At 45.7% G+C, this 13,233-nt stretch overlaps 2 protein-coding genes across 14 annotated transcripts in view; both read left to right on the forward strand.

The window, feature by feature from the left end:
• Window positions 1-518, forward strand: part of LOC106731227 (transport and Golgi organization protein 1 homolog) — a 48,395-nt gene extending 47,877 nt beyond the window's left edge. For all 4 annotated transcript variants that reach the window (XR_004325135.1, XR_004325138.1, XR_004325136.1 and 1 more), the window contains one exon: window positions 355-518. The gene's annotated coding sequence lies outside the window, so the exon portion shown is untranslated. The remainder of the gene's footprint in view (window positions 1-354) is intronic.
• LOC102514892 (actin, cytoplasmic 1) lies at window positions 231-12,383 on the forward strand. Of its 10 annotated transcripts, XM_032494504.1 has the most exons (13): window positions 231-412; window positions 525-560; window positions 636-685; window positions 731-769; window positions 887-981; window positions 2,114-2,184; window positions 2,317-2,397; window positions 3,755-3,860; window positions 4,731-4,783; window positions 5,627-5,756; window positions 6,165-6,226; window positions 8,693-8,786; window positions 10,562-12,383. In XM_032494504.1, the coding sequence occupies exons 1-13, from the start codon at window positions 332-334 to the stop codon at window positions 11,821-11,823; spliced, it is 2,160 nt and encodes a 719-aa protein (XP_032350395.1). In that variant the 5' UTR covers window positions 231-331; the 3' UTR covers window positions 11,824-12,383. The 10 variants fall into 10 exon arrangements, with proteins under 10 accessions (XP_032350395.1, XP_032350394.1, XP_032350396.1 ...); XM_032494503.1 differs by having other exon boundaries at window positions 239-412; window positions 636-769; XM_032494505.1 differs by lacking the exon at window positions 2,317-2,397 and having other exon boundaries at window positions 241-412; window positions 636-769.
• The last annotated feature ends 850 nt before the right edge of the window (window positions 12,384-13,233 follow it).

Genomic DNA, 13,233 nt, shown 5'->3' on the forward strand with positions numbered 1-13,233 from the left:
AGACCGACGTGTTGTAAGGCTGAGAAATAGGGTCAGGATGTAAGGAAAGGAAGAGTCAAGCTTTATGATGAGAGATGCTCAGCACAGGACACGTGAGGGAAACGCTGAGAACGGGAGAGGGGATTGTGTCCGCGCAGAACCCGGCAGGCATTCAACAACAGTGACGGAAGGAGTGGGTGCAGTGACAGCTTTGCACCCACTGTGCTTCTACAGCCATGTGCAGCGAGCATGTCTTGTGCGGTGAGATGCTGTGTGTGTGTGAGTGTGCAGTGCAGATGACGTGGGCTGGGGCAGGGTACTTAACGTCATACCCAGCGTTGTGTCTTCTCTGATGGAACAATTTGTAACTCGTAGAAGAGTTGAAGAATGTCACGGGCAAATGCGGGAAGCAGAGATCATTTGGAGACACCAGGTAACCTGCCTTCCTCCTGACACACCGAGTCCTCAGCACCTGATGCAGACAGTTATTGTGGCCCTGAGAACCCCTAGCCATGGGGTGTTTCTTGATGTGTTGACTTTTTCAGGTCACTCTTGCCGAGAAGAAGGCCCAAGACAGCTCAGTAAGAATTTGTTTCCTTCCTTCCCTTTGTGCACAGTCGGCCACAACTGAACGTGGATGTGTTTTTCTCCCACAGCTCAGGGCTCAGGAGCTGGAGAGGGAAATCTCTGAATTGAGAAGGGAAAACTCTGACCTGAGAAGGGAAAACTCTGACCTGAGAAGGGAAAACTCCTCTGAGCTGAGAAGGGAAGTTGCCCACCTGAAACAGAGGTACAGAATTTTGACACATTTTTACGGGTGTTTTGAGATTTTTAAGGACTGGTTGTTTTGTGCCTAGTAGAGGAATTGGTGGTGTAATTTGTATTGAAGCCATTCTTTATCTTTAAGATTGGATGCAATCTGCAGACGGAGGCAGGCAGAGGAATACATGAGGCAGGAGCCCACCCCAGGAGGACCGTACAGGCTGCACCCTCCCCTGAGAGGTAAGGAGCGCACTGTGAAGTGCGGCAGCTCCATTTCTGCAGCAGGAGCCGCCCAGTGGGCTGCTTGTCCCCATGGGTAGTTGTCGGGTTTCCTGGACACCACACCACACACTCACTGTGGGGAACAGGTTCACAGCTGGGTGACAAGATGCTGTTTTCTTTACATGCCACCAGCCAGCAGGGCTCTGTCCCCTGTGAGCGGTGGAGCTCACGCCCCTCCAGGGACTGCGGGCCGCCCCCCAGTCTCTTGGTTGCCTGGCGTGGCTGGCATGGCTGGTTTCTGTGCACTAGAAGACATGAGCGTCAGCCCTCTCTTCCCGCCTGGACACGGTTTTGAAGGCTGAATTTTCTTCTCATTTCAGGAAAATAACATGGATGACGTTTTAGAATGAAGGCAGTATGTCATAACGAGAAAAACATTTTTCTTCATTTGCCTTGGTGGATAAATATTCTATTCAAGATCTGCTTTAAGACAGCAGGCATTTCTTCACTAATTTTGCAGGTCCCTTTGTTCTTATAAAAAATGTCGCACAGTGATCAGTGCCAGTTAGTAAGTGGCATTACTACGTAGAGTAATGTCACTTCTAGAGTTGAACGTGTAACTCTAAAATCTTCCAGTAGGGTCTTCATAAAATTCACTGTTCTTTTGCCACTTATTACAATATTAGTCTGTTTAAGGCGACTTCTTTCATAAATATTTACATGACACCGGGTCACTTACACAAGACATGTGCTGTCAGAAGGATTTGAACAGCTTACCAGCGGGCTGAGGAGGAAGAGGTGGAGCTCATGGTCAGGGGTTGTTGATACTCTTCCTATGAAAGCCTCTTCTTATTTCAGTGTTTAGCCTGTGTAGGAACTGCAATTTCCCCTGAAGTGTGTGGTGAGTCCCCTGTGTTAGTGCTGATTTCCAGGGATCTGAGCCCTGTGCTCCCATCTAGGGTGATTAGTTATGGGAACACCTGAACCAGGGCTCTGGTCTCTTCCTCAAGGGTCAGGAGACCTGTCTCCCCCTGGTTCTGGTGTGGGGAAGAGTGTAACATGGTGAAGGGAGGCTTGGAAGTTTTGTTTTTCTTCAGCAAAGTCTGTGCAGCAAAGTGTAATCCTCCATCCTTTCTCTGGTTTTTATCAGATTCAGGACCTGGTGCAGCTCTGGTGCAGAACGGCAACTCCTGCCCTTCTGAGGCGGCCATGGAGGCCCAGGTAAATGGGGTGATCATTCTCTGTTGAAACTCTTTCTGGCAACTTTGATCTTTTTTTTCCCCAGCGGCCTTTGCTGGCCTCATCTCCAGATTGTGTGTTCTGTGACAGGTCTAGTGTGTCATTCTTTTCCAGATTCAAACTCTTGCCCAGGAGCCAGTGGGCTTCTCCCCTCAGCCTGTCACCTTGGGTGGTGCCTGCAGAAGCCATCAAGGAGTGAGTGCTTAGGGGCTGAGGACCGCAGACTTTGTGTGTTTCTCGAAATAACAGGAGGAGGGGTTTCCTCACTCCAAACTTCCTTCTCCTGGCACGGCTGACTCATTCCTGACCTCCTTCACCTGGGATTGCTCCTGGGTCACTGAGACAGATTCCTGTCATCATTATTTTGCTCCTTTCCTGTCTCAGGCCAGGTGATTCGCCTGTTTAGAATGTCCATTCAAATCCTCATAACTGAAAACTGAGCAGCACCCTCCCTCCAGCTTTATACCATGTGCTTTGTGCAGCTTTGAGTCCTCTTGGGTGTAGTAAATGTCACAACCCATCACTGACTTTTCTGGGGAGGTAAATGTGTCTTCCACGCTCCCTCCAGTTGCACTCTAGGTAGAAAAGCCTGACTCTCAGAGATGCTGCGTTTGTAGTAGGAGATAGAGGCTGGAAGGGAAAGGGCCCACAGTAAAGATGCCTGTTTCCCTGCAGGGGGATTCCGATTGGCACCACAGCCCTTACCTTGTGTTCCCCATCCTGCGCTGGGTCGGTCCTGCCCTGGAAGCTGTCAGAGCTGCTCTTCTGTCTCATCACACACTGGGATTTTACGCATGAGCTAAAATTCCTTCTGTGTCAATTGTGGGGTTGAGACTTATTACTTTGTTTTTCCATAGGATACATGTAGTGTGCGTTTCATAACAAACTTAAAATCCAGACTTACCTGAGAATAAGGATGACTGACTGCCTTCTGAGGACAGCCTTGTCCCCTCAGAAGCACTTGGCCAGCTCCCCTGCAGGCCTCCAGGGTGCCCAGCTCCCCAGAGCTCTGTGCACCCAGGGGCAGCCCCTGCAGGGCGGAGGAGGGCCCTTTGTGAGGAGGGGGCAGAGAGGGCTGGGCAGGGGCCTGTGGGCAGAGCAAGCACCCCGGTGCGGCTCTGCTTCCGCGTGTGGAGAATGGGCTCTTCACGTCCGGCCTTTCTCCGTGTTCCTGGTCCGCGCACAGCCAGCTCCCGTGGCGCCGCCGGGGAAGGGGGCGGGGAGGGCCGTCCTGCCCAGAGAGGCTGCCTGTTGGGAAGGCGCTACTTTGTCAGTGTGCTGGAACCTGTCTGTGCATCTAGGGCAGGCCCCTTGGCTTCCTCCACTTAACAGACACCGGCGGTGACGTGTGGTGACAGTGTTTTATCCCCGCGGCAACCTGTGCAGGCAGGCCCCCGATGGGAGGGTGAAGTGTGGGACGCGGTGCTGCTGTCTGGGCACCCGGGGGAGGGGAGGGTGCCCGGTGCTGACCGCTGCTGCGTTGGGTTCCAGCTTTTGTTGGTGTTGGTGCTTTTGTCTGTCATCCAACACAGCTCTCCATTCTGTTCTGCAGGTTCCTTTTGATGCAAGAGGGCCCCATCCTTTCCCTGGGCCACCTCCACCTGGGCCCACCTTGTGCCCTGTGCAGCCTCGCCCACCACCACCAGCTGCTCCACTTGGTAAGATGAAAGCATATTCCTCTATTCTTTCTTGAGTCACTGCAGAAGAAGAGGAGATCTCTTTCCAGGGCTTTGCAAAGCATGGGGAAACCTGACTGGGGACATTGTCACGTTCCTCTAGTCTGTTTGCACACACATTTGATGGACTGTGTCTTCCCCAACCTGACATGAGAAGGAAGTGTCTCTTGTAGAGTAAAAAAGAGTCCTCTGACAGAAGCCAGAATGTGCCTTTGCACATGTTCCTTCAACATGCACTGCATTCTCGGTTTTGAGAGAGAAGCACGCCCGTATCATTTTCTCCAGTGAGTGGAGCCCTGACCTTCCGCAGTTGATCATTAGTTAGGAAAACACCTGAACCAGTGGCTTGTGGTCGCTTCCTCAAGTGACAGTAGACCTGTCTCCCCCTCGTTCTGATGTGGGAAATAGTGTCAGACGGTGAAAGATGGCTCAAAAGTTTCGTTCTGCTTCAGCAAACTAACATCTTCAGTAGGATAGTCAGCAGGGAAGGAGTTTTTTCATTTTAGTTTTCTCTATGCTTAGAAGGTAGTGTGCAGCAGGGAAGGGCACAGCTCATTGGTATACGGGATGCATGCTTAGCAATCTCCAGGACCTCCATTTAAAAAAAACTTCAAATAAAAAGAATATAAATTATGCAGTTCCAAATATGATATTAATTAGTTTTAAGTGTTTTTATTCCACCTTCCTTCAAAAATATCCGAACCATAACTAAGCTTTTATTTTGAAAAATGCTTTAACTCTCTAAAATCCTTTTTAAATTGAAATATCCATGAATGGAGATAGATGATCATGGGTGTTTAAAATTTACAGTAGTAATATTCTTATTAATATATTTATAGTTATATTTTACAGATGGGATGTCAATCTACAAATTTGGAAACGACAAAGAATCTTCTGATAAGAAGGTACTGTCTTTCTTAATATTCTTATTTTCAGATATAAGCATCTGAGAATGCTAAAAGATAACATGATGGTTGTTTTCACTTTCCATTTTGATGTTAGCATTTGACAATGAAAATTTTTCACTTATATTTTTAATCTATAATTCAAAACTTATTCTGTGCTTAATGTCATAGGACTGCAAAATGAACATATATTCACTTTTCAGACTCACCTAAACAAATCAGTGTTGTTAGCTAAATTCTTTTTTCAAATTCATTTCTATTACACTTTATTACAGGGTATTGAATACAGAGAGTTAACTGTGAAAGTAAGGTGGTTTCTTCTCTTCTTTTTTAGCAATCCTCATTTCAAATTAATCAAATGATATCTCTTGTTGAGTCTAGGGTATTGCGTTTTCCTTATAATTTATTATGTTGTTTTACACCTCATCCTTTTGCTCAGGCTGCCCCTTCCTCACGTTCCCTTCCCATCCCGACACCCCTGCCCCTCCGCCCCCACCCCCTGCACTGGGGCTGTCTTTTGAGGCACAGTGCAGTCTTCCCGGCATTCCCTGAGCTATGGACGTGCAACAGACTCTCCTGTCCTTTGTGCCCTGACATTGTCCATTGACTTGAGTTGTAGAGCTGTTCAGACTTTCCTGTGGCGATTCCTTTTCGTTGATCTGTGCCTCTGGCAGCGTAGAGCACCGAGTCTGTCTTTTATTTGAATTGGCAGCTTCTCCAGGATAGTGCTAATGACCTGATAGATGCAGGAAACAACCGTCGTCTTACTTAGTGATTGAGTGGCCAAATACGTCAACATGACGGTTTCTGAAGTTCGGTCCTCGTTTCGTTTTGTTTCCCTAGGACGGGGCGATTGAGATAGCAATTGAAGAACCAGAAGATGTTCCTGAGACTACTGTAATCGCCCCAGAGGAACTGATGGACCATAACACATTGACCTTTGTTGACGGAGCCCGCGAAACTGACGTGTGCGGTAAGTTCGTGAACATGTAATGTCTTTTTTTCTCTATGCTTAGAAACTAGTTTCCTCTGTAGGAATGGTATAGCTCATTGGTAGATAGAATCATGCTTGTAATGTAGGGATTCCTGAGTTCAATTGCCAGTGCCTCCAATAAAAAAAAATTTCACAGAATAGTGGTAAATTGTTTATATTTAAATATCATATGTATTACTTTTTAAGTGTTTTCTCTTGCCATGTTTCTTCATAAGTTTCTGAAGCACACCCTAGCTTTTCTTTCAAAAAATGCTCAAACTTTCTTTAATTCTTCTGTGCTACTTTATTTTATAGAGAAATCTATCAATCTCAATAGATGCATATGTGTATCTAAAATTTACGTTGGTAAATATTCTCATTCATGTATCTTTTAACTTCATTTTATAGATGGCTTATCAGCTTTTGATTTTGAAGTAGAGAGAGATACAGAATCCTCTTCTCATTTGAAGGTACTGTTGTATCATTATTACTACTGTATTCGAATATAAGCTTTGAGTTACGTTAATACATAAACTAAGGGTTGCCTTGAGATTAGTTACTCACCTTTGCATTTGCCCTTCCAAACTTTCTCTTCGTTTTTTCATCCACCATTAAGAGCTTCATTGTGTGCTGTATGTCATGGCAGTGCCTAGTACACTCTGAATTTTTGAGGCTTATTTAATGAAGCCTGTGTATGTAGCACAGAAAGCAAAGTTGAGAAGTCTATGGAAGTGATTCAGCTTTTTGAGTTGTTTTCTCTAGTAAGTAAAGAACTATTGTTTTTCAACCTGTGACTAGTTGTCTGTTTCTTTTGTATAAATGGATGTGCCAGACTCTCAGGCAGGTTCAGACAAATATAGGTTGGATTAAAAAGAATAGTGTTTTCGTGTTGTGTTTTGTTTTTTGTTTTTGCCACATTGACCTTGAAAAGCACATGCCTGTGAATTGGAATTATTGTAGTTTCCTTGTCACTGATCTGCAGGGATTATTTCACGAGAATCAGAAGCATGGTGAAGGGTGATAAACGTGTGGGATCAGTGTACCAACAGTTTGGGTGAGTGATGTTTTAATGAGGATAGTTAGTGTGGCCTGCATGTTGCACTTTGATCATGACTGTAGTTGAAGTAACGTAAGTAGCAGTGATGACATGTTCGAAGCTGTCGGCTGTGGGGAGAGGTAAGGAGGCCCTGAGCTCTTGGATCTGGACAGCTGCTGCCTAGTGGCCCAGCAGTGCATGTGAAGTCAACAGATACGTTGGCATGCACTGGCTGTGGGGTCTTGGAAAAACTTGTTGGAGCTGTTTGAATGTCAGCGACTTTGTTGGTAAAATGGTACTGATACCTCTGAGGTGTGTGCAATGAACAAATGTGGTAACAAATGTGAAAACATGTTGTCGTCTGTAAGTGGTGCTATAGGGAGTAAGACAGAATGATCACTGGCAGTGCATGGCTAAGTGTTGAGGATACTTTTTTGACACCTGAAGGACAATAAATGGCAGTGGAGTTAAGAAAGGGAAAGTCCGAGCGGGCACGTGGATTTCTCACTTGGGGTGTGTCACGTTTCAGTGGACTTAGTGGAGATCTCTGATAGGTATAGAGTGCTTTGGTACTTGAGGCTATCTTGAGATTTTAGATGTTTTGACCTTAAAGAAATTCCTGCTCCTGAACACCAGCTGCGTGCCGGGCAGTTAGACACTGAACGTACCGGTCGAGGAGTTAGGCTGTAGGGGTAGGAACAGAAGAACCAGTAAACAGCAATCCTCTGTCAGTCACAGTAAGTCCTTCAGGTAAAGAAAATGGAGAACGTCAGTTTTTTACGAAAGTGTTTGTCACTAGGATGAGGGTGGGGTAAGAGTGGAATTTACGTAGTCGGCACAGATCGGAGTGTGACCACAGCTGCCAAGGGAAGGATGGGACGGAGCCAGTCACATGACGGCCCAGGGGAGGGACGTTCTGGACAGAGAACAGGGGGTCACGTCTGGTTATTGTTCCCCAGCAACTTATAGTGATCAGGAGGCAGCAGGTGGGTAACTGTCCTTACAACCATTTTTATTGTTGTTGTGTGTAGGAAAGAAGATGTGCACGTAAGGGCCTGGCACGTGCGGAGGGTTGGGAAATAAATGTCCTTATCCTTCCCTTCTGGCAGTCCCTGTGCTTTTTTGAGGAGTTGCATAACTACATTTAAAGTTCTTGGCTGTTATTAAAACATCAGTGTTTTTCTTACTACGTTGCTAATTTAGTCAACTAGTTTTCTTAACTATAATAAAAGTTTTATCAAATAATAGTTAGGTTGTGCTGAGCGATTGTTTCCTGAGGTGAAGCGGCTTCTCCAGTGTTCTGTCCGGACTCAGCGTGACAGACTCCGAGGTTTGTTTCATGCCAAGGATCTCATTTTAATGCTAAATCCGTGTCTGTCCTTAGAAATATTTTAAATTTATAGCAAGTATACTTACTAAAGTATTTGTTTAAAAATAAGTGTACTTTAAATTTTGCTTTTTTATGGAAGTGTAGTCAGTTTACAATGTTAGTATCATATATACAGCAAAGCAATTCCGCTTTACCTATAAAAATATGTATTTTTAAAAATGTCTTCCTTTTTGTGGGGGAATTCAAAGTGGAGTTAGGTGTTTTGAAGTTAATTCTTTGTTGAAATGTGAATATAAGTCAATATTTTGCATGTGAAAATACTTGCCCTGGCTTTCCATGGTCAGTTTAGTGAATCAAAAGCCAAATGAAGATAAAAGATAGACTTGATCTAGAGAATATAAGGTTTTCTACTTAAATGTTTGGTTTCCCAAGATATTCTTCTCTTATTTTAGTTAAGTCTAACTGCTTTTAAAATAGGATTTTTTTTTTAAAGTTAGGAATTGCAGGGATTTTCTTACAAAGGGATTAGGAAAGCTTTATGCAACTCATTATTAATATTGATTTTAACAGAGTATCTCTGAGAGTCGACCACAGAAGTGTGTGGATAATTCATCTGGAGATGCAGGTCAAACAGGAGAAAATACATTAAGTGAACAAATAGAAGGTAAGAGGTGTATTTTATTAAAAAGTCATTTGACAGAATGTTGATTTCAGACATGAATTGTGATATATTCTGAAAGCCAAAGAAAATCACCTGGTGAAGATACAGTGAGGGGAAATGTGAGCAAGGAGGTCAGTTGTATAACTCAGGCGTCCGCAGCAGGTCATACTGAGATGCCGCTCAAGGAGCTGAGTTGTTAGTTTTACTTCAAGATGCTCTGTGACCTAGGGCAGTCAGGAAATGAGAAGGGAAAGAGGGGATGAAGAATGAGCGAGGCAGAGGGGACAGGTAGTAAGTGAAGGGAAAGGAGGGAGGGGCCTCTGGAGGAGGGTGGGAAGGCAGAGCAGTTCTTTGGAAAGAGGAAGTGTCTGAAATGTGAGTTGGACTTGAAGTGAGCTTCCAGCACCACAGCTTGTCCGAGAAGCACGAATGTTCCCACTGTCCCTGTCCTCCTCATTGTTAGGAGGGCAGTGAGGGCTGAGGTGCCTGATCACGCACAGCTGGGTTCTCCCTGCCGTGGGTGAACACAGGCAGGTGCGGGCAGCTGTAAATGACTGGACCTTCATGTCACGTGGTGTGTTGCTGCCTTTAAGGATGGTGTCACCTGGCCAAAAGAAGAGAACAAGGAAGAGGAAGAGCAGGGTGTGTTACGGGGGATGGGGGCCAGGGAAGCTGCTTCCTGACTAAGAGTCCGTTAGAAAGTGTGTGCCTTCTAATGCAGTCTCAGGTTGGGGAAGCGTTACAGTGGGCACTTGAGGTGAGATTTCAGAAGGATCAATTAAGTCGAGTAGACTCAGTATAGACCAGAGTTTCTCAAATTGTAATTAGTCACCCAGGGACCCGGTGAAAAGTGCACGTTCTGATCAGCAGGCCTGAGATTCTGCATTTCTAACAAGTTCTGAGGCGACACCCTTGTTGCTGGTCTTGAGACCACGCTCAGAGCAGCAAGAGGGTAGACGTGTGTTTAGAGAAATCTGGAAGAAGAGCCCCTGGAGAGCTCATGATGTAACAGCATCAGGAAAACCGTGGTTTTGTTTTCCTTTCTGAGCACGTTTATAGCCAGAGGGAGGCAAAGAGCTGAAGTAGAAATTACCCACGTAAGGTGCTGTGATCAAGCAGAGAGGAAGAAGAAGTGGTGGGGGTCATCCATCCAAAGAATCCAGAAGGGGAAGAATTACGACCACAGATCTAGGGATCCTTTTGAAGAGGGGAGGATGCAGTGGAAGGAAGGAAGGAGGAGAAAAGGTGGCAGGTAGGTGATGTGGGAATTGATGAGGAAACTTGAGAGAACTCCTTTTAGATGGTGTCATATGTTTGCACTGAAGCAAGATTAGATCGTTGCCACTGCAGAGAATTCCGGAAGCAGGAAGGGGCTGGAACTGGGGTAAACCACAACCACTGCTCACAGCTATTAGGCATCAAGGATGTGTGTTGCATTGATATTTGTTACTCAAATGAGATTAGTTTGAATATGGAAGCACTGGCTGTGTGTGTGGTTTTTTTTTTAGGATAGCTAATTTTTTGATAAGATGGTTGTTTCACAAAAAGCCTTTTAAACATTAGCATGAGATACCAAACCAAACTAATTTTGGAAACAAAAGAAATTAATAGGGTTCATTCCCTAGATGGTAAAATTGTTGTTTTCAGTAACTAACTACAGTGATTTTGAAATATAAAAGACTTTTAGTATCTAATAATTCTGTGGCAATCAAATTTATTTTTTCCTTTTTTGAAAATCATATCTCAATGTGGAAAACTTAATACACATTATTTCTTAGGTGTGTCTTATATACCATCTTGCACTAATGGATCAAGAAACTTTGAGATGACATGTGAGACCACGTCCACCCCGACAGCACGGGCCCCTCATTGCTCCGCCGTCGCCACCGGGCTGCACCACCACCAGTTTGCCGTGGGTAACGACATTGCTGCGCTTGTGGTCGACAGTGGCTCTGGCATGTGCAAGGCCGGCTTTGCAGGCGATGATGCCCCCCGGGCCATCTTTCCCTCCATCGTGGGACGCCCCCGGTACCAGGGCGTCATGGTGGGCATGGGCCAGAAAGACTCCTACATGGGTGATGAGGCCCAGAGCAAGAGAGGCATCCTGACCCTCAAGTACCCCATTGAGCATGGCATCGTCACCAGCTGGGACGACATGGAGAAGATCTGGCACCACACCTTCTATAATGAGCTGCGTGTGGCCCCTGAGGAGCACCCCATGCTACTGACCGAGGCCCCCCTGAACCCCAAGGTGAACCGTGAGAAGATGACCCAGATCATGTTTGAGGCCTTCAGCACCCCAGCCATGTATGTGACCATCCAGGCCGTGCTGTCCCTGTACACCTCTGGCCGCACCACTGGCATTGTGATGGACTCTGGTGATGGGGTCACTCACACTGTGCCCACCTATGAAGGGTATGCCCTCCCCCACGCCATCCTGCGTCTGGACTTGGCTGGCCGGGACCTGACGGACTACCTCATGAAGATCCTCACGGAGTGTGGCTACAGGTTCACCACCACGGCCGAGCGGGAAATAGTGCGTGACATCAAGGAGAAGCTCTGCTACGTCGCCCTGGACTTGGAGCAGGAGATGGCCACCGCTGCCTCCAGCTCCTCCCTGGGGAAGAGCTACGAGCTGCCCGATGGTCAGGTCATCACCGTTGGCAGTGAACGCTTCTGCTGCCCTGAGGCTCTCTTCCAGCCTGCCTTCCTGGGCCTGGAAGCCTGTGGCATCCACGAGACTACTTTCAAGTCCATCATGAAGTGTGACGTGGACATCCGCAAGGACCTCTACGCCAACACGGTGCTATCCGGCGGAACCACCATGTACCCCGGCATCACCGGCAGGATGCAGAAGGAGCTCACTGCCGTGGCCCCCAGCACGGTGAAGGTCAAGATCATCGCGCCCCCTGAGTGCAAGTATTCCATGTGGATGGGCGGCTCCATCCTGGCCTCGCTGCCCACCTTCCAGCAGATGTGGATCAGCAAGCAGGACTATGACGAGTCCGGCCCCTCCATCGTCCACCGCAAGTGCTTCTAGGTGGACTGAGTTTCCTTCCACCGTTCTCTTGACAAAACCTAACTTCGGTGGAAAAGGAGATGAGAGTGGCCTAGCTTTGTTTTGTTTTTTTTTATTTTCTTAAAAAAAATTTTTATTTTGGTACTTAAGATTTAAAAACAGTGAAGGTGACAGCAGGCAGTTGGATCAAGCATCTCCAAAGTTCTACCTTGTGACCGAGGACTTTGTACATTTTTTAAAATAGTCACCCCAAATATCCTGAGATGCATTGTTACAGGAAGTCCCCTGCCTTCCCAAAACTACCCAGCTTCTCTAAGGAAGTCCTTGCAGAAGCCCACACGGGAGGGTGATAGCATTGCTTTTGTGTAAGTGATGTTCTGCAAATAAAAAAAAACTTTACCTTAATACCTGTTTTTGTTTGTTTTATTTTGAATGGTCAGTCCCCCTTTTTTGTCCCCAAACTTGAGATGTATGAAGGCTTTTGGTCCCCGTGAGAGTGGGCTGAGGCACAGAGGCAGCCAGGGCTTACGTGTACACTGACTTGAGACCAGTTCAATAAAGTGCACACCTTAAAAAAAAAATTTAAGTTGGCTAAGCTAGAGGATCCAAGAAATATAGGCATACCAGTAGCCCACATGGGTATGGGAAAAAATGAATATTTTTATGAACTATTCTCCCAAGTGTGTATCCAAGCTGATCAACTCATAGCACTTTCTCTGATGAGAAGTGAATTACACATTCAAATAAAGTGTCACAACTGTGGGCTTCCTAAGTTACAGGGGAATTGAAGAACGTGATACATCCTTGCAGTCTGATGGTGTCAACTGCATTAGAGATGTGCTGCTGCGTTAGTCTTCTTGGAGTCATGACTTACTCTAATTAAAGCTCACTTTTCTCCTTATCAGTCAGAGTCAGCATGTTCCCATTGGTATATGTACAATTTTCTACTTTATAAAGTCATTTGAAACATAATCATACTTTTGAAATCTTAACTGCATGTTCTATATTCCTGCCTTTATTCATTATCTGTAATGGATTCATGTTTCTGTCTTGCTGCTATCTTAACTGCTCCTCAAAAACAAAACACCAAAACCTAATGTGTTCATTTCCAAAGCAAGCATGAGGATTACGCTCAGTCCTAACTCTGGGTGACTGTACAGTTGGCTTTCGTGTTTACATATCATTGGTTATGTGTCCCTTCTGTCTTTTAGATTCTACTGAAAAATATCCTCACTTGAAGGTAAAATCTTTTATACTTTTATCTTGAATTTTTTAGTGGGGGTACTGGGAATTGAACCCAGGGCCTTGTGCATGCTAAGCACGTGCTCTACCACTGAGCTATACCCTCCCCTCTTGAAATTTTCTGAAATAAATGTTTTACTCATAAGCAGCAAAATGCATTCGTTTAATTTTTCTCAGTAGAATTTTCAT

The sequence above is a fragment of the Camelus ferus genome, chromosome 13 (genome assembly GCF_009834535.1).
Source record: "Camelus ferus isolate YT-003-E chromosome 13, BCGSAC_Cfer_1.0, whole genome shotgun sequence".
Classification (NCBI taxonomy): domain Eukaryota; kingdom Metazoa; phylum Chordata; class Mammalia; order Artiodactyla; family Camelidae; genus Camelus; species Camelus ferus.

Excerpts from the sequence above, each read along its gene's own strand:
- LOC102514892 (XM_032494503.1), top strand. The coding sequence starts at position 332 with ATGGAACAATTTGTAACTCGTAGAAGAGTTGAAGAATGTCACGGGCAA. Across the intron at positions 4,784-5,626 it reads AAGAATCTTCTGATAAGAAG|GACGGGGCGATTGAGATAGC; the intron begins GTACTGTCTTTC and ends TTGTTTCCCTAG. Across the intron at positions 8,787-10,561 it reads ATTAAGTGAACAAATAGAAG|GTGTGTCTTATATACCATCT; the intron begins GTAAGAGGTGTA and ends ATTATTTCTTAG.